Source organism: Triturus cristatus, chromosome 8 (assembly GCF_964204655.1).
Source record: "Triturus cristatus chromosome 8, aTriCri1.1, whole genome shotgun sequence".
Taxonomy (NCBI): domain Eukaryota; kingdom Metazoa; phylum Chordata; class Amphibia; order Caudata; family Salamandridae; genus Triturus; species Triturus cristatus.
The window spans coordinates 1,190,374,467-1,190,398,782 of NC_140591.1; the positions used below are offsets into that span (position 1 = coordinate 1,190,374,467).

General features: G+C 42.9%; 1 protein-coding gene across 1 annotated transcript in view; it reads right to left on the bottom strand.

The window, feature by feature from the left end:
• LOC146805595 (gamma-aminobutyric acid receptor subunit gamma-3) overlaps window positions 1-22,322 on the bottom strand; it is a 1,239,042-nt gene extending 1,216,720 nt beyond the window's left edge. The window contains exons 1-2 of the mRNA XM_085623813.1: window positions 22,317-22,322; window positions 21,992-22,212 (exon numbers count right to left, since the gene is read on the bottom strand). Coding sequence (XP_085479939.1) covers window positions 21,992-22,212; window positions 22,317-22,322 — 227 coding nt within the window. The remainder of the gene's footprint in view (window positions 1-21,991; window positions 22,213-22,316) is intronic.
• Window positions 22,323-24,316: the final 1,994 nt, after the last annotated feature.

The following is a 24,316-nucleotide window of genomic DNA, read 5'->3' on the forward strand; positions in this document are numbered from 1 at the left end:
ATTAGAAAGAAACTCAACTGGTTCCCCTTGCTATCTTCAAAAACTGCTGCATCATTTACTAAGCAATAACAACCAGCAATCTGCTTATCTTGCAGATAAGCTCACCATCTGTAGTGCTTCTTGGTACACCTGCAGCCAGAACCCATCAGACTGCATACTAAGAAGGGTAAAATACAAGGCAGCATGACATTTCCCTTTATGCGCTTAGAATCTAGAACAAAATCCCCATATCCATCAGGACCGCCACAACACTACTTCACTTTAGAAAAGAGCTTTAGAAGAAACACAGCTTTGTACAGAACACTACATCACACTGCTCAAACAAGCTACCTCTCTCACCACTCACTGACGTTATGCTTGTCTTTAGCACTGTGAAGCAATCTGCTGTATTTTGGCTATGTTTGCACGATAGAAACCCCACATGCATATATACAGGGTGGGGCCATAATTATTGGCGCTCCCTTTTGGGTGCTGAGTGGGCAGCATTTGAGGACCATCATGAAGATTGCGTTACCACATATTTCTCTTGCAAGAAAGAGTATTTCTGAAAGCAATGATATGAAAAAATCTTGAGTGTAATCTCAGCATTCCAGCGAAAGATCACATAACATGGGTCATACAAGAATTTTCCACCTTTTCTAATGTGAATTACAATAGTGTATTCTGTGATGAGAGTGGGGTACTAGCCCTCAACCTTGGACAAACGTGTTTTAATGGTGTTGGATTAATTTCCAAGACATTGCTCTGGAGAAAGACACTGCCTTTGCATTGTGTTAATAGTCAGCCATTGAATCCTATTTCTTGTAGAGCTTTTTGAAACATAATGTATAGGACATCTATTAAATGGAAATTGAGACCTTGGTCAAAGTCTGTTAGAAGAACTAAGAAAAATAAATTGAAAGGAAATTTAAGAAAAGCAATGCCTTCCAAACAAATAATACCAAAAGCAATAAATAAGAAGTCTATTAGAAAACATTCATATGACCTTTTAATGTGAAACGGGCAACAGTGTGTCAGACTGAGGGCCTTCTTACAAGTTTGGCGGTCTGTGGACTGCCATACGGGCGGTGGCGGTCCAACCATGAAAAGCTTGGTGGTCCTACTGCCATAGTATGAGTTGGGTGGATTGGCTTTCACAAAGTCCAAAGCTGAACCGCAGAGACCGCCGGACTCGGGGTCGGGGAAAGGGAGCTGCTATTAGGAGGTACAGGGGAGTTGCACTGCCGTCCGTATTATGAGTTATCTTTTCCATGAGCTGACAGTGACAGTCCAACTGCCTGCTTCAAAGTGGCAGTAATGAAGGATTTGGGCTGCGTACTCACCCCTTTCTTGTTCTTCCAGGCAGAGTTCAACATGGATCCCTTTCTCCAGGCCCCCCCCTTCACAGCAGGATCTTCACCCCAAAGACTACGACTCTGTTTGCAGCGATGTACAGATGAGTCATTTCCATACCACATACCCATTGCCAGGACTGACCACATATGAGCTGGACTCCGCTAATGGTTGGATGGTATTTTTCCACATGTATCATGTATTTGTGTGCAACCAACATATATGAAGTTGAAATGCACAAACAGGCATCAATATATTTGAAGAACTGCACACCAAGCACTCCTCATTCACACTGCTGGCACCATGATCAACTCGTAATATGGCGGTCTATAGACCACCCGAACTGTGGGCTACTGGCAGGGCGGATGCAGTTCTCAGGCGGTCGGACCACTAAACTCGTAGTCAGGCCCTTAATCAGAAACAAAATGTGAAATCTGGGTCAGAGGGACTTTAACAAGCAAAGATAATGCTGCAAATGGGACAAATATAGCGTTTCTCTTCTAGTTTCCTCAGTAGCCCGTTCGGTGAACTCACAAACCGGGGGTCAAATATTTCTTTCATCAAGTGAGTATGTGGGTAACGAGAGAAAGAAAATGCTGTGACTAGAAGCTTAAAACTTTATAACAAGCAAAACAAAATGCTGCACACAAAACTACATGTATATACAAAATGGCATGTAGAAATAAGAGGGAAGATCCTCTAAAGAACCCACAAATTACAGGAGTGCACACTAAAGAAAAATCACAAAGTAGTATTACTTCACATATTACAAAATGCAGTTCAGAATCCTACAGCCGAAGAGCTCCACCTCTCCTATTATTTCTCTTCACATGTAAGTATTTATCTGAGTAGTAAATGTGAAAAAGTCAACGGGGATGTGCTGGGTAAATAGGGAATAATTGCTAATGAATGAGAAGGATGAGAGAAATGTAAGCAGTGACTACGGAGGGACAGTCTAATATAAAACACACCTACATATGAGTAAGGCAATTTCAAATAAGAAAATGCACTTCTAATTTTACTAGAGCCCTAATACTGACAAAGCAGGCCCTCCAAGCCTTGGAGTAAGTCAAAAACAGCACTTAGCCAACCACTGGTACTCAAACACACTCCCAAATAATTTAAAATTATATATAAAAAAAATGTAAATATAAGTTTTGGTAAAGGTATAATCATGTTATAATACATGCCAATTTAAAATAAATAACTTAACATTTCAACTTAGCCTAAAAAGTCTAAAAGCTATTACAATGACTTAAAAAGTAAATTTGAAACAAGTTGATTAAAAATTAAATAAATGTAAAAAGGAAAGCAAGGGTCAGTTATATTAATTATTTTAAAGTATTGTTGAAAAACTGTATAAAAAAGTTATATATTTAAATTAATTTACATATAAGAACATGGTTAAATTTAGACGGTAGTGTGTTGTGTCATTTTTTAAATTAATCGAATGCCTATATGATTTGTTTAACATTATTTCAAATTATTGTTTTACATTAAATTTGTTTTGTTTTAATTAGAATACACTTTCTTACATTTCTGTATATGTTCCTGTAGGCATATCTATGCCCTCGTCTCCACAAATAGGTGGATAGTTACTAATAGTAACTTTACACTCATACATTTAGTCATAGGAATCTACACACCCCATGTGAGAGGGTGGAGACTCAAGTGTAAATCTCCATTTGGAAATGGTGAACAACTTGAAAGTGGAGAGGTACAACTTGGTATAGGAATAGATCTCCACAGTCAAGCTTATCTTTGTGAATCAGGGCCCTATCTAGCATTAAACTAGAATGACTTGCAGTCTCTCAGAACCAAGAGCTTAAGGGGTCCGATACAATTATAGTATACACCAACAATGTTCACCCCAGAAACAGCCTCAACCTCTTCGACGCTCACTAATTCAATACCCCAGGTGAACTCGGGTGTCACGTTTCTAACATATAATGGGGCCTGTACTGGACCTTGCAGCCCCAGAACCAGCACAACCCTATGTAGGGCCCCTAATCCTTCTGAGGCACCACAATTAATATATAAATTAGTGCCCAAGTGCACTTTGGTGCTCTCCTCTACCCTTCCTTTGTGAATAGAGTTTGATGCAGCTACTGCATTACAAAAATATATCATAATGTTGTGTGTGTACCTGCCCAATGGGACACTCATGTTCATAAAACTTGGAATAATGCAGGATTCCAAAGCCCCTGTTTTCTTGGTCTGCTTTTCTCTCACCAGGTATGCACTTCTAGGTTGTAGTGGGGAGTCAGCTTTCTCTTTTTTCCCTGTCTGTCTCTGCTCTATGTGCTTACTGGTTCCTAGGTGTGAGGAGCGAGATGGGAAGGAGCACAATTGAGTGCCTTGTGCCTAGGAAGACCCTTGCTCAATGAGCTACAGTGAATAGGTCCACAGTTTCCCTGGGAGAGAATGTGTTGATTTTGTGTATCTTGCTACTTCTAATGTAGCATACTTTAAAAGAAATTGCACAGTGCAGCTCCTTATCCACTAGGAGACCTTAGTGGCCATGGGCTAACATGGGGATGAAATAGAAACCCTGCATGATATTTTGTTTTGTGTGGCTATCCCCCATCCTTAGACTGCACAAGATTTTGCAATTTCAGATTTATGGTGTCACACTCCAGTCACCAGGAGTACCTGTGTGAGCTTCCTGCTCCCTCGTGAGGAGTTTTACAGCTCTTAGTTAAACAGTTTTTTCCTTCTTGGCAGCTGCAAGCTGTACCAGCCTTCCTGACCAATGCTTAGTTGTCTTCTGAACTGGGGTGTTCTTGGCAGAAGTACAGTACAGTCCTCAAGGTAGAACACTCTCCACGTCTGTACACCCCAAGCACCATAGTCATTTAGTGACTTGTAGGGTACCTGTGTGTCTAGCAAGAGCTTGTAGTACTTACGCCCAGGGTAGTTGCAAGCAGGGCAAGTCCACTGATGTCAAAGTGGACCCTATATCTTCAGGGTACTCAGTAAGACAAACTCTACTGTCTACAAGAGAGAGGCAGGAAATTAGTACTATTGATCTTCTGTTGACCCTGTGTTTTCAGCTTTTATTCCCTATGCAGGCGATTCAAAATGGAGGCGGTTAATTCTACAGTGCCTGACTATCACTTCAAGAGAGCAGCCGACAAGTAGTCCAGACAACCTAAATAGGGAAGAAAAAACATAGCCCCTTGAAGGAAAACTGCAGCAGATCCCTCTATTTGATATATGCTCCACACAGTGAGGTTTGGTTTTGTCCCTCCAAGCTTCAAAGAAACTCCCTGGGGTGACTAGAGCAGGAGGTCTGCCTACCTTTCCTGCCCGTCCCATGTGGAAACATCCTACCACTGCTTGTCAGAGAAAAGCACATAATTTGAATATGGTGATTTCACCTACCCTCTTCCTCGGCCAGAAGAAGATTAATCTCCCAGAATGGATCTATTGTTCCACAGGAAGTTTGTATTGACAGCTGAAAAGCAGAGCAATTAACTGGCTCAGCAGCTCTAACTGCCAATGTCATAATGGCTGACTAAAGGTAATATATTAAGGCATATAGCATAAGACTATATAGAGTAAAACCGAATCTAGATATTGGTTTGTGACATAGAGGTTTGGCTTTCTGATATTGTGCTAATCAAATGCTTTATTTTGGAGACACTTTATACAAAGTGTAAACATTGATTTAAACAATGCAGCCCTTAGCAAGCCACAGCCACTTTAATAGGGGTTCCATCTGCCATAGTGTGGAGACTCCAGGACAAGTCAGACAAGCAGTCCCTCTCTCAGCCTCTGCATGTTGTGCACACACATGACCTTTTGTTGTGCACAACCTGTTCAGAGCACTTTCCCCAGGCTGTACACAAGAGCTGGCCTTATTTAAAAAAGGTAGTCACTGAGAGGTGCAGCTCAAATCCATTTTAACAAAACTTATTCTGAGTGAAATCTGCATTACAGAGGTTCACTTAAAGCAGAAATACCAAATCCAGAGATCATTCATAATGTGCTTCTTTACAACTAACTTTAAAAATGAACACATTCTTATTGATGCTTCCAGGTGGAATTTAGTTTCACAGAGTTGTGCCTGTGGAGTGGGAGTTTCACATGAGCATTATTAGTGTGTGAATAGAGAAGTGAGGTGATTGGGGGTACAATATAGCGTCTGTGCAATGAGAGTCATTTAGATGCATGGGACAATCACCTTATTTTGCTTGTGTGAGACCTCATTTGTGGGGCCAAGTGGTAAGCATTGGATACAATCTTGGGGGTTTAAGGCCATATGCCTCTGACATTCTGGGGTCTGTCCTACAAAGGCTGCATGCTGAGACACGTGTACCCCATTCAGCAGGTGATTCTCAATGCCAGTGATGGCGAGTAGTCATAAACTTCTCAGTGAAGTAGTAAGGGGGTGCTCAAGCTCAGAACTCAGCAGTCATATAGCAGCCGAGGAACTGACCATCCAGCACAGTGCTAAGAAAAGTACCCCCCCCCCTCAGTATGCTGAATATATACAGTTTATCATAGTTCAAAAACAGCCACTGAATTCTCACCACAGTGCTATAATGTATGTCCAGGAAGCATAGGGTTTAGGCCAGCAGTCAGCCATTTGGGAAAGAACGCGTGCTTGAGATCATACACATGGCCTCCTCTTGCTGCATTCACACTGCAGTCCTGGGTGGCAGTGGTAGCTGACATCGGACACCTTTTGGGTTGACGACTCAGGTAATCTAGAGTCTCAGTGGCTCTATGGGTGGATTTCACTCACTAACTTCTGGGTACTATGCATTCACTCACTCAAGCCCCACTTCAGGGTCCTACATTATGGTGTAGTGGTGCGATGTAGTCCTTTGGCCACAGGGGCACTGAGAGAGCCGCAGTTACACTTCTTTAATTCACAGTGGCACCGGTCCTGTCGCAATTGCAGTTCTTGGCATAGTGGCACTGAGCAGCTGTGAATCTATGGTTCTGCAACCAGGAGAGTCCGATACCTGCAGACACTTGGGGCATGCAGATTACTCTTCTCCTTCTTTCTTCTTTTGGCAGACCCCACCAGCACCAAGCTCTTGCTGTTTTAGGCTTGCAGGGATAGCAGACTCTTAACTGAAAGATTGGCTTCTAGGCACCTCCGGCTATAGGAACAGATTTTTCTAGCAATGCAACATTTCAGGTTATGTTCCCTGACCCCTGGAAGCTGGCTGTCAGGCAGACACCAGCTCTGGTCACACAACAGTGCTCTGATCACTCCCTTCAATGGTCAAATAGAAACTTTAACTGTAACACCATAAGAACCCCTTTTTATATTGTGAAAGCAGACAGGAGGTGTGGATTCACTGTCTGCAGTTCAAGACTGGGTTTTGTGTAGTGGCTCTTTCAATTATCCTTTTCAGGTTACTTTCCTGGCTCAGCCTTTATGTAGAGTGATGCTTCTAACAGTAGTTGCCTGGAGTACGCTCAAGAGAAGCACAAAGAGATGTGAGATTTCTGCTCCTGGGTTTCACCAGCCACACTGAAGAGTGATGAGCGGAAAGACAAACGTCCTGCTTCACTTATGGAGTCCATTTTACCTTAATAAACGGAATTTATAGTGCCATCCTTCACCCCCACCATTTACCAAATGACAGTTGTTGGAAATACAGTATTTGTGTGTGGTCACCCCAGATTCTTTACCTTTTGATGGGCTCTATATTGTTGCCGGCTTTATATCTGTATTCACACTACCTCTGCTAACCACTAATAAAGTGTCAGTGCTCCCCTTTAACCATGATTAAATTGTCATATTCCTGATTGGCACGTTCAGATTGTCTATAAATCGTTTGTATATGGTGTAGAAAGTGTCCCCAGGGCCTGGAAGTTAAATGCCATTAGTGGACTGGAGCACCTATTGTGCCATCCACTACAGTGGCACTTAAAGCATGTGTTCAGGCATATCCTCTGTAGCCTGAATGCTGCATTGTTAAACCAGAAGTGCAACCTATCAAAATAACCCTTTTGACAGATACAGACCTCCCTTTTAAATATAAGTAAGTCACCCCTATGTAGGCCTTGTAGCCCGGAAGGCAGGGTACATGATATTTAAAAGTTAGACATGTAGAAATGCAATGCTACCAAATCCCTGCAATGACAAGGCTACAAAATCTATTTTTAATGTGGCAGACCTAGCTGTGCTATGTGGAAACAAACTGCAGTTTAAATAGTAATACTGCTATCTAGGGACTGCGACCAGCTAGAAAAATAATTAAACTACTATTTTTAATAGTTATTGAAATCCAAACCAATTGTGACATCTGTTTTTTTTAAATAAGTATTGAAGAATATTACCTTTTAGGAAGTTACCATTTTCCTGGCTGAGCCTTTGGGAGGCTAATGAGCATTAGCCTCTAGCAGCTGGCCAGATTGAACTTGAACTGAATGAGGTGCGACTGAGCTGTTAACTTCCTACCAGAAGCTACACAAATGGTCAGTTGAACTACAAATCGACCTTAGTGATAGGGATGGCTTTTCTAAGCTCAGGAGAATTTTCATGATGGGGAATTGGGTCATCCTGTTTGAATAACAGGGTCACATCTTGTCTGATAGGTCTGTCTAAGACACATGTAAAACGTCTACGCTCTTGAAAGGGATCAAACAGGGCCTGGTAACAATTATTGTGTATCTTCTTTCTGGTCACTGAGAAAAACTGATTTGTTTTACTAGACATATGTTTCCTATTTTGTTGGGTCCAAGGCTTTCTTCAAACTGGATTGTATGTTTTAGATACAAGAGGACACCGATTATTCCCCATGACCCTCCCATACACACTCTCAGCCCTGAGAACCAAAGTTTTGAGTGGTTGAAGACTTTGTCCTCTTGGCACTGCCCTAGAACATAGCATTTTAGGCCTGTTTTCACTAAGGCAACGGGATGTACTGAAAAGTGGGTAGCGTTGCCCCTTGTAACTTTTAACTCATTGATTAGGCAGTACTCATGAATCACCCCCAGCCACTAGCTAATACCAGCCATAAATGTGGCACCTCAAAACACCGACCTAAGAACACTTTCAGGACCTGTAAAAGACAAGACGAGAACTGGACCTTCAGTCTATGACCTTTGAGGAGACCTAAATGACTGCACTTGTTTCCTCTTGTACCCACGACAAAGAGGAGTACTCCAAAAGTCATTTGGCTGACCACCTGTGTGATGACAGGGACACACCAAGCAGAAAGAGGCCTTTTGTTGGAATTGCTCAGCTGACCAGTACCAACTGGTCCTGAATTGGAGTTTACTGTTGGCCTCTGCCTAACACCCTAAGTGCCATCCTCTGCGGTCATGGTGACCCTAGAAGTATACCCCTGTGGATCTTTGGGAACTAGTAAAAAGTTTGGAAACCTTTGAAATGTTTTCCGCCAGCAGGAAACGTGGGAAAAAGTAGCCCACTGGCAAGTTCACGTGTTTGATTGAATTTCAGATTCATTATGCTCAAGGCTCCCAGCATTTATGAAAAACAACTAAGTCTTTTCTGCATTGGAATTTAGAAGATTTTCCAAGAGGTATCTCCAAAGCTCCAGAGATACAGTGGGACCAACCTGCTTCAAGTACTCGACTTTCAGTTCCACAACAGAAACTAAAATTTCAATGGTGGCCCACTCAGAGAGGATGCCAAAGTCCGTTTCTGCAGTAGGACTTAGAATGAAGTTCAATGGTGTTCTTCAAGAAAGTGACCAAGACCCTTTCTCAAATGGGACTTTTTTGAACTTTCGACTTCAAGGCTTTTCACTGGGACTGACCCAATAGGTATACCTGATCAGGGTTAAATCACGACTAGGTTCTGGTATGCTGTGCCCATTGGCTATCATTGGCGCTTTGCACGTCTTGGCTCTATTTTCTCCTGAAAATCAAAAATATCATGTCCTAGGTTCCCCTTATTTAATTTTTTTTATTTTGGTCTTATTTTACTCAAAAAATGGTTCTCTTTATTGTTTTGCATTTTTCGTGGTTTGTGTGACTTTTTCTATTGTTATGCACTGCTTAAATACCTTTTACAATACCTCTGAACTAATCCTGACCGCTTTGTGTCTTCTCATTTCTTGACATTCAGGAACATGAGGTAATGAACATTTCTTAGCAGGGTGTTAACATTTTAAAGGCCTGGTATGGTTCCATAATTGTGAAATATCAACGTCAATGGCTTAGAATCACTCCATTTACTTTCATGGCATGACTTTGAGATGTGTTGTTCCACAATGTACATTTGTGTCTGGTTATATCAGTTAATACTTGTTGGAACCGTCTTTAATTCTATATATTTTCTAGTAACATCACAGTGTACATGCTTGTTCAGTGTAATCAGACTTTTTACTGAAAAAAATATCCATCCAACACGAGCTCAATGGAGTTTTAAATAATGAGAATTGGTTATCTTCCTCTGACCTTTTGCTACGCAGCAAACAAGTGTCCACACCCACTGACGGTCGATTCTTTGAGCCACAGCTTGGCTATTTTGCAAAGTCAAGATCAGCTTAACTTATTTGTGCAGGTAAATCATAACATTTCTGAATAATAATAATGAATAATGAATGCAGAGTGGCGAGAGAAAATCTACGTAAGCCATAAAGCAAATCCCTAGAAATCAGATTCTAATTACAGCCTGTAGGAAAAAATACACCCTGGTATTGAAAAATAGAAAATCGTCAGTTAAGGATGAGAAGTGGGAGGCGATAATGGTAGCCTGTCAGAATAAAGATCCTCAGGCATTCTGGAAGGTGGTGCAGGCAGGCAAGTCACCAGCCCAGCCTCCAGGCAAAGTTACGGTCCTTATTACTCCAGAGGTGTGGTTTGACCACTTCTCAGTTGTGCATTCCTCCGAAATGGTGCCCACAGATGAGGGTCTGCTCAAGGAGTGCCCCTCATTAATTTGTCTTTTAGGGAGGAGGAAGATCTTAAAGCTATATATGACAGTCCAAGCTAAAAAGAGCCTGGCACGGATAGGGTGCCTATGGACTTATTTATTGAGCTTTTGAGTGCCTTTGATTGCATAAAAAGGTTAAAACTGTGGGCAATCCTTGAATGGATGGGTCTAGAGGCAGACCTGGTGTCCTTTCTTAGACTCCTACCTAAGGATCTCACAGCCTAAGTAAGATTTGGTGAGGCCGGAGAGTGTATTCCCCATTTGAAATCAATCGAGGAGTATGCCAAGGCTGCATACTCGCCCTCATCCTCTTCTTATTATATATTAATGAGTTGGAGAGTACATTGGATGTTGATGAAGCAGATGTACCGCTCGTAGAAGATAAAGCTGTGCCCGCCTTATTAAATGTGGATGATGCAGTGCTTCTTGCTAGAACGGCGAACAGTATGAAGATAGTGCTCAATACCTTAGTGGAATTCACGAAGGGCCTTGATTGGGAAACAAATGACACCAAAACGATTGCTATGGTGTGCAGCCCTAGGAACACCGAAACTAGTACCCAATCAATTGGAGGAAAAAAATTATATAGGGTATCCTCTTTTCCTTATCTTGGCTTGGAATTTGATGATGCTTGCACACGGTCCGAGTGTCTTAGAAGTAGATTAACCCGATTCTCTCATGCGGTCTGCACCATTTTCTCTCTTTCTGCTTACATTGATAGAATGCCATTGGCCCCATCAATAGAAATCTATAAACGGAAATGCCTTCCAACGTGGTCGTATGGCATGTGAGTATGAGGTTACAGGGATGTTGCCACCATCCAAGTTTAGGAAAATAGATTTTGTTGCCCCCTGTTAGAGGTTCCTCCTTCAGCACCTCACTTCCCCTTACACCAAGAATTAGGACTTGAGTATGTTCAGAACCTCATTGGTGCCACTCCCCTAGCCCTCTAGTTTTTCAGTTGGTCTAATAAGGAAGCTGAGCTTAATCGTGCAGTTGTTTGAGAGTGTCTCGCTTGTGACCAGGGATTGAGCACCCCTTGGCAAAAGTATATATGTGATACCACCTCTGCTCTGGGTTGCGCTCACTTGTTTGAGAAGCTGGAAAGTATCAGCAAGAAAGACAAAATCTGGACCCAGGAATGCTTATACACACATATACAGGCCTCTAGGTAGACTGTGAAAGTGGTGAAGCCGTCTGTAAGAGATTATTGTTTAGTTCAGATGACAGCCTCACTCGCCCCGTACCTATTATTTGTGCAGAACATATACGAATGCAACTTACTGACTTGTTTTAGGTTAGGAACAATATGCTGGATGTTATGTTTCCCCCTGGGACAATACTCTCCAAACGATATCTGTATTTGCCCGTGTGGTGAGCAATTAAATCAGACCTTATTGCACTTTGGTTTCTTTTGTAACCTTTATCTCCTGTGCACCAGGAAATGTCTATTGCCTCTGCTGCGCAGGCACACATTTACTAAGTCTATCGCTGCTTTGCTCTTTTTCCAGCAACTAAATGACCAAGATATCTGTTATTTGGTTAGCTGTGTTCTTTAGGGGCATTTTACATGTGAGAAAGACAATGCTATTTTGAATAATGGTCGCTCAACACTACTTGTACCCAGGGCCGGACTGGGAACAGAAACCAGCCCTGGCACACTGCTCAGCCACCCCCCCACCCCGGGGTGAGGGGAGTGCAACCGAGCAGTTTGTGATGGCCGTTTTTGGCTGATTTTGTTACAGGGGGCCGATATTGCTGACCCCCGGTAACAAAAATTGCCCCCCAAGGGCACAAAACCGGCCCCACCCTAGCAGCTTACCTGGGAAACGCCCGGTGCCCGCTATGGGCAGTCCGGCCCTGCTTGTACCTCTGTCCTGGCCTTTGATTGCTTGTTCAAATCTTATCATGTATTATATCAGTCCATGTTTTAAGAACATAGCTTCTTTATGGCTTTGTGCCTGGCATGTATTTTATTTTATGATCATATGGGAAATGATTGAATACAGATTATTTGAGGTCGAATAATATTAACAAAATCTGAGTAATAATTACGATTCATTTTTATATCTTTACAATTGTAACATGTTCAATGAAAGAAAAGCTGAAAATTATTTTACCACTTACAATTCACCCTACATTTTGTAATAATCTTTGTACTTGGCCATCGCATTGTCAGCATATTGTCCATGCCCTCCATTTTCGACACTGCCTCGTTTTTAAGTTACATTTGAAATTTAATATGCTCTGACCTAGCAATGAATCAATTTAAGAGGCATTTCCAGGGTGTCTGAAATGTAGATTAAAAACATAAACATTTATTTAACCATTGGACAGGTTAGGATTACAAATGTTAGCATTTTACAGTTTTTCCTACTATTTTCATATCAACTAATCTGCACATGCACATTATGTGCATTCCATGAATAAATACAGTATTCATGCAAGGCTAAAAGCGGCCATGATGGCTCAGTGAGTTACATGCTTGCTGTGGGCCACTGCAGTGATAGCCAGGTTCTAAGTCTGAATTCCTGAAAAAAGTCAGTCTTCCATTCTTCTGAGGTCAGTAAATTGAATATCAATATATTGAGTTTAAATGTAACTGTTCTTCACAGGACTTAGAAATGACAGAAACACTATATAAAAGCAGGGCATTATTACAAGAAAACCTAGCGCTATTACAATGACCCTGCTTGAGGGTCATATCAGCTTTGCTTTGATAGGGTTATGTATTTTTTTTATTTAACATCTGTTCTGTGTTATTTCTATTCTTTCCATAAAGAAACTATTAACAATAATCACCCCTCTCCTACTTACACTTTGTGAATCTCAAATTGATTGGTGCCTTTCACCCAACAGTTCAGTTTATGAATACGTTAGGTGGCTCTAAAACTGTTAATAGGGCATTATCATTTCTGTATGTCTTTAATGGCTACTCTTTTAAGGGGATTATAGAAATGTGTATTTTTATGCTCTTTGTGAGAGCTAGAGAGCTTTTTTAACATTACATCCACAGAGAGTGGAATGTTGTAAATTCTACAAAAAGAAGCAGAAAGACTAACATTGGAATGGTGGCACAGATGGGTCTATAACAATGTTACTGGCCCTCTGCCCTTGAGGTGCAGCTTCCAGTATTTCAGTGTTGTAATATAATCTTATAGACAACCACAGCAGGTTATACAAAAAATTGTTAAAGGTCGCTTCAGCAATTCAATACCATGGCAGCACTGAAGATTAACAATGCCTCCCTTGGACAAATACCTTCCAGGTCTGTGGTTGGTAAACTTTATCTAGCGAGGACTCTGGTTAATGAAGGAACAGCCCACATCATTCTTGATTTAAGGAGTAAAGGATTTCTTTAGCTTTTTACTTAAACTCATTGTAGAAGTGTTTCCTCGGTACAGTTTGTCATTTGTAGACGAGCTGATCATAAGCCTATTGGTCTTTTAGGACACCAATCCCAATTTTGCTTAAATGAACTCTACAAGTGTCAAATTTCTCGAAATGGTTTAGTGTGGACAGAGAAATCCTAAGGACCTTATTGCAGTTTGTCGGTCCCAAGGACCACCATTTTGGCGCTGGCGGTCCGAGCGCAGCGAGCTCGGCAGTCCGACTGCTGTATTATGAGTTGGGTGGATCAGCGAAGACCGCAACTTGACCACAGAGACCACCAGCAGACCGCTGTTTTCGGGGTTGGGGAAAAGCAGCCATCGGGCAGTACAGGAGAGCTGCACCATCGTACGAATTATGATTTTCCTCCTCCACGAGCGGACCGTGGCAGTCCGACTGCCTGCTTCAAGGTGGCGGTGACGAACGATTTGGGGTCCAGACTTACCCCTTTCTTTTGCTTCCAGGCAGATTCTGACTTGGATCCCTTTCACCAGGTTCTCCCTTCACAACAGGATCTTCACCCCAGCATTACAACCCTGTATGCGGCGATCTTCAGGTGAGTTACTTTCGAACCATATACCCATTGCCAAGACTGCCCACAAACGGGCTAAACGCCGGTATTGGGTATATGGTATTTTTACCACATATATAATGCACATGTGTGCATCTGACACATATTCAGTCTAAATGCACACACAGGCATCGTTATATTTGTGAAATATACTCACAACCACTGCAAGATCCTCACCTCCACACCGCCAGCCCCATGCTCAACTCACAATGTGGCAGTCTTTGGGCTGCCAGCTCCATTGGCTGCTGGTGGGGGCGGACGCCAACCCCGTAATAAGCTTGTTAAAAGGCCCTAAGTCCACTCTGCAACTTGAGCATGGTTTGAATTCATAACAGGCAGAGAGAAATGGAAAGATACACATTGGAATGTTGCAGCAGAGCCATCTCGTGCTGTCTGACATTCTTAGCCTTCATGGATAGTTCACATGACCCAGGCCAATCCACATGACCAAGGTGAGGGTCCCCCCAGAGCACTCACTCCATTTGCTGTTCCTTTTCATGACCCCTATTTCCATAGAAAAAGAGAGGGGGCCAGAGAGAGAGAGTGGGAGCAGCCAAACCAATGCTCAGCAGAGATGAGTTTGTCAAGTGGGAGGAGGCCACAGAAGGACCATGCACCTTTAATAGCTCGTTGAGTGGTTCTCTTCGGCCAGGGTGTGTTGGTAGGAAAAAGCTTGTCTTGACACACAGCATCAACTGACAGGAGTCACCACATGGCCATAAGATAGAGATTTTACAGTGCTCACGGATAAGTGGGAACATCCACATTGTAAATGTAAAACAATTCTGACGAGAAAAAGATGTACCTCACCTGCAGGTACAACATATGCCCGCCTGGGCAGCAATTTTGAAGAAGTAAAAGAGATAGAAAAAAAAGCATGTCTTGATCAAAGGCCACGATTGTGCTCTTCAAATATCCTATGCTCTGGTTGCCAAGCAACCAAGAACCTTGCTGGAGCATACAATGTCCTAAAAATAAATAGAGATTCTAGCTAAATGGGTTGGCCCTCTCATAAGAAAGAGGACATATGAAAAGTGTTTGATGATTTTACTTTTTATCTCTGACCACATTAAGTGGGCATGCCTTTACATGGAGACTTCTTGTTTATGGTATTGTTATGTTATGTGTCTGCTTCAGTTCTGGGTTATCGTTTGTTTTGTTTCATTATTATGTTAAAGCCCATGGAATTATTTTATCAATTGCTGTTGAAATGCTCCTGCAAAAGACTGTAGGCCATTTCTGAATTGGGAAAAGCCTGATAAAGCCTAAAGGCTTAACTTTTTGATTGTGGAAACAATATATTAACGCATAACCATGTAGCTGGGGTATTGCAAATTTTTAAAGTGAGGAACTGCCAGTCAACAAATTGTCATGGTAGTGATGACAAGGGAAATGTTTTTTGGTTAAGTGCCACCTTGGATTAATCTGTAGGGTATGTGACTTGTATGCTGGTTATGCTGCAAGGCCCCTTTTATGAGGGGTTCCCATATGGGTAAGAATAGTTCAAGCATTCCATACATCACCTTGTTTTTGAAGCACAAGATTTCAAGAAGATCAAAGAAAAGGGAAAATTGCATCAAATATATATCTAATGGCTCCAAAAATAACTGATTGATTCGGCTTCCCAATATGGTAATTCGAAATAATTTAGAGTGCTTGGAGTTTTTGAGAAACTTAAAGGAAATGTGTTACCCCTGGCCCTTTTTACAGGTTTATCCCCAGAGGTTTTGCCTTTTGCCTCCTATTTGTCTGACTCTATTTTGTTGGCTATAGAACTCAGGGCACTTTATCACTGCTGATCAGTGCTAAAGTGCATATGTTTTCTGTGTCAATTGTGATTGATTATCCATGATTGGCATATTTGATTTACTTGTAGGTCCCAAGTAACGTGCACGGTGTGTGCCCAGGGCCTGTATTTCAATTGCTTCTAGTGGACCTGCAACACTGATTGTGCCATCCATACCAGTAGTCTTTCAAGTGTGTTTCAGACCTGTCACTGCAGTGTCTGTGCATGTAGTTTTTAACTGCCGTATCGACCTGGCAAGTGCACCCACTTGACAGGTCCAAACCTTCCCGTTAATTACATGAAAGTCACCCCTAAGGTAGGCCCAACGTACCCCCATGGGCAGGGTGCAGTTTAAAATAAAAGTAGGCCATCTACTGGTGAGTGTTACATGTCTTGATGGTGAAATACTGTGCATTTTGTTTTTCCCTATTAAAAGGCTGTCTGTCCCAAGGGTTAGCATGGGAGCTGCATTGTAACATCTTACAAGTTAACTCTCCATTGGGACAAGATACAGAAATGGAGTTTAGGCTCTCTGAACTCCAAATTTAATAACATACCTTTTAGTTAAGGTTATTAAATTGTGTGTTTGAAAATGACACTTTTAGAAAATGCAAAAGGAACAATTGATGGACAGAATGCTGAACAATGCAAACATTCACCCCAGTCACAAAGATCTGGGTTTAATTCATCATTTTTTTGCTCACGGTGCCACCCAAGTTTGGACCCAGTCATATGCAAACCAGTCTTGACCCTGCTCCTCATGGGAACAGTCCTGCCTGAACTGCCACGCAAGGTCCTTCCTGGACCAGAAACAAGCATCCTAACACCGGTTTCAGGGCATCACCCAGGCTCGCTTGAATCCTGAGACTGAGCAAGGCAGAACTGGTTTATGTGTGCAGCAGAGACTTTCCTTTTTTGCTGCCTTTACAGAGACACATGGTATAAATATTGGGGCTCTGGCCCCAGAACATTATATCACTTCTGGAAACATGAGGATCTTGGCAAGAAGAAGAGCTGTGTGAGGTGTGCTGCCCTTTTTATGAGTGTGGGTGGATTGACCTGCAGTTGAAGCTTCTATCTGTGGGCAGAGGAAAATGACTGACACTTTTACCCTGCTGTGGTATCCTACTTGAGAAGATCTCCAAGGGTGTGATGCAAAGCTTGCCTCCTGTTGGAAGTCTCAAGGAAATCAAAGACTTTAAAAGGATCAATTCTTGATGAAAAAGGGACCTGCTTGAAAGAAGAGCTGGGTGAACTGTGTGAGGAGTGCTGCTCCTGGATGTGTGTGGGGTGGGTCGGCCTGCAAGTTGATGCTTCTCTCTGGAGCAGGGGAAGGACTGGACTGTTCTTCGCCTTAAAAAATGAAAGAAGTGCGTAATAAGCACTTTGTGTTTATCTGTCTCATTTGGTGCCGAGAGAACAGCGCGTGGTGTGCACTTCATGCTGTATTCTATCCCCCGGGAGTAAAGGACTACCAGGGTGAGACCCTGATCTTGGCTGGTCTGAACTGCGTGTATCACACGTCTTGTGCCCCTAAACAGCATGCAGGGTGTGCTGATTGTTGTGACCCGGGTTCACTGTGCACAGTTGGTAGTTGCATACGAGGCATGCAACCTCCAGCGGAATCCCCTGCAATTTTGGCTTCCCTGTCTGCCCTCCTGTTGCTAGAGCAACCAGGAGGGCCGAGAGGAGACAGGGGAGTCAGCACAATGACAGCAGTGTGTCTCAGGTACTCCAGGGCCTAGTAAAACAATGCCATCCTGTGCTGTTTAGAGGGCGCGGGTGGTTGAGTTTCCCAGCATTATTAACAGTGGTCCGAGAGGGCCCGGAGGGTCCCCCACCTGCTGCGTCAGAAGAGCAGCTTTCAGTTCAAAAGGTAGCAATGGTGGCAGCGGCTGTACCACATACGCAGGCAACTACCTTTTACTACACTGTACGCGGGGGATCAAAAGAGGTCTCCTCACCAAAATCAGCATTGTGTAGGCACAACCCCCCCATGTACCACATACCTGGGGGCATTCGTTTTGTGAGGGCACATTACAGCTGGAACCTCAACGGAGGCCCCTGAGTCCTGATGATAATTGCTGCATTTTGGAAAGTTGGTGAGACTACCTTAATCCATATCGGAGGTGCCCAGAGGCTTCTGCACCCTACATGGTGTACTGATTACCGTATAGCTTATGATAGGAACAAAGATTCGCTGCCTCTTATATCTCTTGATGCTTATGGTTATACTTCGTAATACAGGTGTTACTATTGCCTTACATGGCCTAATGTGTGCCCTATTCACCTTGCATTGGCCTGAGTATATGCACAGTACCAATCACTGGTAATATTTGGTGATTAGTGTACAATGATGTTTGGTGATTTATGTGTTTCTTTCCCTACCTAATTGCTGCTTTTTATGCCCTGATATTATGATTTATGTCGTTTTTACCTTGCAATGATAGTATAACACATATAATTTCAGAAGTTTCGTAATATGTACAGTGATGGTGTAGGGTGTTGTCATGACATGTGCAACCTATAAGTATTTACTTTATTGCACTACCTATGATGTTATGAAAATTGCCTATTTGGCAAAGTGTTATTGTGATATCTGTATGTTAGATGTTTGTTGTTTTGGTCTAGTTTGGTTTAGATAAAGATACTTTATTTACCAAACTGGTGTGGTGTCCATTTGTGGTGTTTTCACTGTGTTACTGTGTGTTTGGGGTACAAATACTTTACATATTGCCTCTGGGAAAAGCCTGACTGCTCTGCCAAGCTACAAAGGGGGTGAAGAGGGGTTATAGTGGGTGTGTAATTCCCGTACTCTGAGTAGAGTGGTGGGTTCTGCCTGGCTGAGGTGCATAACCAAACCAAGGAGAAATTCCATATCTAACAAAATGCCAGCAGGATGTCAAGCAAAAGGTGTCTGAATTTGAAGCAGTTTCACGGTGAAACCACTTTCAAAGTGAAACCAACTTTCCCAGTTGTTTTGTTTTGCCATTGATTTTTTTAAATCAAACTTTTTTTATTGATCTAGGCTTTAAATATTTTTATATTGCATTAACCTTTGTATATTTGTTTCTGTGCCTAAATAACTTTTTATATTTATTCCTTAAGGCATTGGTTTCTTAAAGTCATTATTTACATATAATTTGTCTCAGGATTGCCTTATGGATCAATTAAATCTACCAAATCCTAAATCCAAAGTAACTTATTTATGTTTTTGGCTTTGGTGCTCAACAATAACGCTGAGGGGTACCTTCCTGCACAAAACAGCTCCCTGAGGCATTTTCCTCTTTCTATGAGTGCTGCAGAATGCTTGAGAAAGGCTTAATAAATCAGAATTAAGAGTTGCGTAATTCTGGTGCCCCGTTGCGTGGCTCAAGGGTGATGCAACTCTTTCATAAATATGCCCCTAATATCCCTGTGCCTACACAAAAATGAATGCATCCTTGTGTAATGTAACTGTTGCTCATGTAAATTGCTTGGGTCTAGTCTACACAATATATAACTGCAAAAAAAAGGAACACAAATGCACACCACAAAAAATGGCCTAGTCAATTTTGATATAATCAGAAACTGAGATTTGCTTTCCAAGTAAAGTCTAGCCCCAACTAAAGACAAAGGGCCTTATTATGAGTTTGGCAGTCCCCTTGACTGCCGTATGGGTGGTGGCAGTCCGAGCGCAGTGAGCCTGGCAGTATGACCACCGAATTACAAGTTGGGTGGATAGGCTTGCGAAGACCGTGCTGGACCACAGAGACCGCCAGCAGGCAGCCTGGTTCCCGATCAGGGAAAGGCAGCAGCTATAAGGCGGTACAGAGGAGCTGCACTGCCGTGTGTGTTACTAGGTGCCTGTTCCACAAGCGGGCCACGGCGGTCTAACTGCATGCTTGAAGGTGACGGTGACAAAGGATTTGGGGTGAGTACTTACCCCTTTTTTTTCTCCCAGGCAGATTCCAATGTGGATCCCTTTCTCCAGCTCCCTTTTCACAGCAGGATCGTCACCCTGAGGATTGCTACCCTTTGTGCGGTGATCTTCAGTTGAGTCCTTTTTGTACCATATACCCGTTGCCAAGACTGCCAAGATATGGGCTGAACTCTGGTAATGGGTATATGTCTCACATATACGATGCATATGTGTGCATCCAACCCATATGCAGCCAAAATGCACACACAGGCATCAATATATTTTGTAATAGAACACACAAGCTCCCCGGCTCCACACCGCCAGCTCCGTGGTCGACTTTGTAATGCAGCAGTTTTTGGACCGCCAACTCCGTGGGCTGCAGGCGGACGTGGTCCTGCGGTGTTCGGACTGCCGAACTCGTAACAAGGCCCTCAGCATGAATCTATCTTTCTCTACAGAATACAAACATCAAAACAGGAAAGGCACATTTATAGACAGTGTTTTGGGAAAGGTCTTTCACGTAACCATAAAGGTGTTTTTAATTTGTCATGTGGGTGGCAGGCTCAGATTGAGAGTGCCTCCCAATATGTATGTATTAGGACCAGAAACAGTAGAACTCGAAGTAATCAAATATTTACAGGTACACCTCTTAAACAATGAAGGCAAGTTAACTGAATTGATGGGTATAACCGGTGCTTAACTTACTCTGGTGCTTACCAGGGCTCGGCACTGGTGCTTGTTTGTTAACACCAGCACATTCTTTTAGAATTCTATCACATGATGGGGCTCTCTATGCATTTTAACATAGCACATCAGCAGTATTTTTAACAAATCAATCAATATACATTAAAAATAAATAAGTCCTGTGTGCCCATGCCATTCGTAAAGCTATTGGTGACTTGGAATAGTCCAAATTCTCAATTGTGTTGAGTTGTGATGATTAGAAGCTCGCGTCGGTACTAGCAATTGCAACGTGAACAAGGTCAGTGGAACTTATTTTGCTCTCAAATTAATCACAGGGTTCAACTCAATCTATTTGAACGGCAGCATTAAATAACACAACTCTTGCTATAAACTGTTGTTTAGCTGAGCTATAGCATTCATTTGAAATCATATTTGTAAACAATTTGGAAAACAATTTTCCATGGAACATTCACCTGCAGAGTGCTCAGACTGCTCACCAGCTGGTCAGGTTAAATGATTCCCTTAATTGGCCTTTTAGCCGTCAATTTCCCCATTACTGCAAGCATGCCTCCTGCCCGCTGGAATGCGCCCGCAGGGCACCTTGCCATTTCTGCACGGGATGCAGGTGTCAGCGCACAATTCCTTTTTGGAATCTGAAATCCACAGCGTAAATCGCAATGCCAAAATAAAAGTCTTTTTGGATTTGAACATATTTGTAGATAGCCCCCTGGAGTAGAATCTGCTTCTTTGTGTTGTGCTTGCTTGTGCAAAGTGAGACATAAGAGTGAAAGCAGCGTGCTACAGAATGAGAGTGGAAAAGGGACAGGGGGGCATATTATGAAGAAAGGGCGTTAGAATTATCGCCGCTTTAGCGGCAGTAAACTGCTGCTAAAGCGGCGATAATGGGCTTGATAATATGCTGCAGAGAATTCCCATAGAAGCCCATGTTCTGGTGTCAACATGGGCTTCTATGGGAATTCTCAAGGGCATATTAACAAGCCCATTATCGCCGCTTTAGCGGCAGTTTTCTGCCACTAAACCGGCGATAATTTTAACGCCGTGCTTGATAATATGCCCCAGGGTTCTCAAAGAACTACGGGGCATATTATCAAGGACGGCGTTAAAATTATCACAACTTTAGCGGCAGAAAACTGGCGCTAAAGCGGCGATAATGGGCTTGATAATATGCCGCAGAGAATTCCCATAGAAGCCCAGGTTGACACCAGAACATGGGCTTCTATGGGAATTCTCAAGGGCATATTATCAAGCCCATTATCGCTGCTTTAGCAGCAGTTTTCTGACTCTAAAGCGGCAATAATTTTAACGCCCTTTCTTGATAAAATGCCCCTTTAGGAGTAGTAACAGTAGTAGCACAAGAGTAACTCTTTGTGAAAGTTGGAGAATGCAATAATGCCGGAAACAGTAGCTAACTTCACTTCATGCTGAGCCACTCCTTACCTTAATGTGTACAATATTTTCCCATCATTCCATATTCTTAGCAGCTGATTGGGTGTTGTAATCCAATGAGCCTCAGCAGTTTTGGAATTCCGGAAAATTGTGTCTGGTATCCAAATCAGTCCCACCATATTGCTGTTCAGAGTTAATATTTTCATAGTGCTGTTGAATCTAAGGCGGCTATCTGTCCAGGTCTGGGCAAAAAAAATATCGATCTGGTATTCCTGCAAAAGATAAAAATGTGAGCAATTAATAAGATAAACTTACATTAATTTTCGTGAGATGTTTTAAGTACGCTTGGTCTAAAAGGACAGTACATATTTTTCACTCTCATTATATTAAAGCCTCACTCCTGTCTAATGTGTGTGAAGGAGCAATATGCTCTCTCACCTTTATCTATGGTTTGTGCAAATGAAAATTGTGAGTTGAACTTATGAGCACCAGCTTCGCAGGTGTGTAATGAAATGAAAAAAAGAAAATTTGTAAAGTGCGGTAGCCACCCTGAGGCGTCCTAGCACTGCAGACAAATGCGGGGACGGAGGCTGTTAGAGTCTATACAGGTTTGTTATAGAGCAGGGTTTTTAGAAGTTTGCGGAAGGGTAGCAGGTTGGGCTCTGCTTGCAGGTGGAAGGAGAGAGAGTTCCATAGCTTAGCTCAGTTGTAGACAAAGGAGCGGCCACCACACCTAGCTCTAGTGATCTTGGGGACAAGGGCAAGGTAGGAGGATGCTGATCGGAGCTGTCTATTCGGTTGGTTGGGAGTGATCAGCGATTGGTTAATGGCCGGCCCCGTCTTCCAGAAGGCCCTAGATGCAATACACAGGGCCTTAAATTGAATTCCTTCCCTGACCGGGAGCCAGTGCAGGCTCTTTAGTCTTGTAATGATTGAGTGCTGACGGGGAATCTGTAGGAGTGTGCGGGCTGTACAATTTTGAATAATTTGGAGTTTGCGGGTGGTGGATTGAGGGGCCCTTAGATAGAGGGCGTACCCATAGTCCAGGTGTGATAGAATAAGTCCTTGGACCATGATTTGTCTTGCCTGAAATGGGAGCAGAGGAAGGACCTTCCGTAGTAGTCTAAGTAAGTCATAGCAGGTGCCTAAGAACTTGGCTCCTTGATGGTTGAAATTGAGAGAGTTGTCCAGCCAGATGCCCAGGCTTTTGATTGCATTTTTTGGAGCTGGAGCGGGGCCGAGGCAAGTGGGCCACAATAGGTTCGTATTGAACATGGGAGTGTTTCCTAAGAGCATGAGCTCGGTTTTATCCCCATTCAGTTTTAGGCAGGAAAGTGTCATCCAGTTGGCCACCTCTACTAGACAGCTACTCAGGTTGTCTGGGGAGATGTTTGGCTGGTTGAGAGACACCACTAGCTGAGGACGATCTCGGCTAGGTGGCTCATATATACGTTGAATAGTGTGGGGCTCAGGGACGAGCCCTGAGGCACACCACAACTGAGCGGCATGCTAGGGGAGGCAATATTGCCCTCAATGACCTGGAAGGAGCGATCTGCTAAGAAGGATCTAAACCAGGTGATGGCATTTCCTGAAACTCCTAGGTTAATAAGTTGGTGTATCAGTATGCCGTGGTTTACAGTGTCAAATGTGGACCTTAAGTCAAGAAGGATAATTGCCGCAGTGCCTCCTTGATTAAGGATCTTCCTAGCCTCCTCGGTTACTGTGCGGAGGGCGGTTTTAGTTCCATGCAGATGACGGAATCCAGTCTGGGAGAGATCAAGTAGATGATTCCTCTCCAGGAACTCTACCAGTACCGAGTTGATATATTTCTACAGGATCTTACTCAGCCATGGTAGCAGGGCGATTGGCCGGTAATTGCTGGGATTATCTTGGTCTGAATTGGGCTTCTTTAGGAGAGCCTTGACCATAGCGCGCTTCCAGGGGGGCTGGACTGTGCAGGAGGAGATAGAGGTATTGAGCAGGTTGAGGGTAGTAGGAAGAATGCTTCCTAGAACTGGCAGCAGGGCAGGCGGGGATGCAGGGTCAAGGGGGAACCAGATTTCACCCGGTGCATAATGGATTCTAATGTGATGGAATTGAGAGGGGGAAAGATATCCAGAGTGATTGAGGGTCGAGGTTTTGTACTTATAAAGTTTGCAGGGGTTGGATCAAGCTGGGTGGGGGAGAAAGAGGTGTATATTGTTTGTATTTTCTGGAGGAAAAAGTCTGCCAGATTGTTACAGATTACCCTGAATATCGAAACCAGAATATCGATGGATCACAATATCAAGGACTAAATATCGAAAATAAAATATGGACTGATAAGTACATGTAGATTTTCTATACCTATACTAACTAACTTTAACTTCTATATCC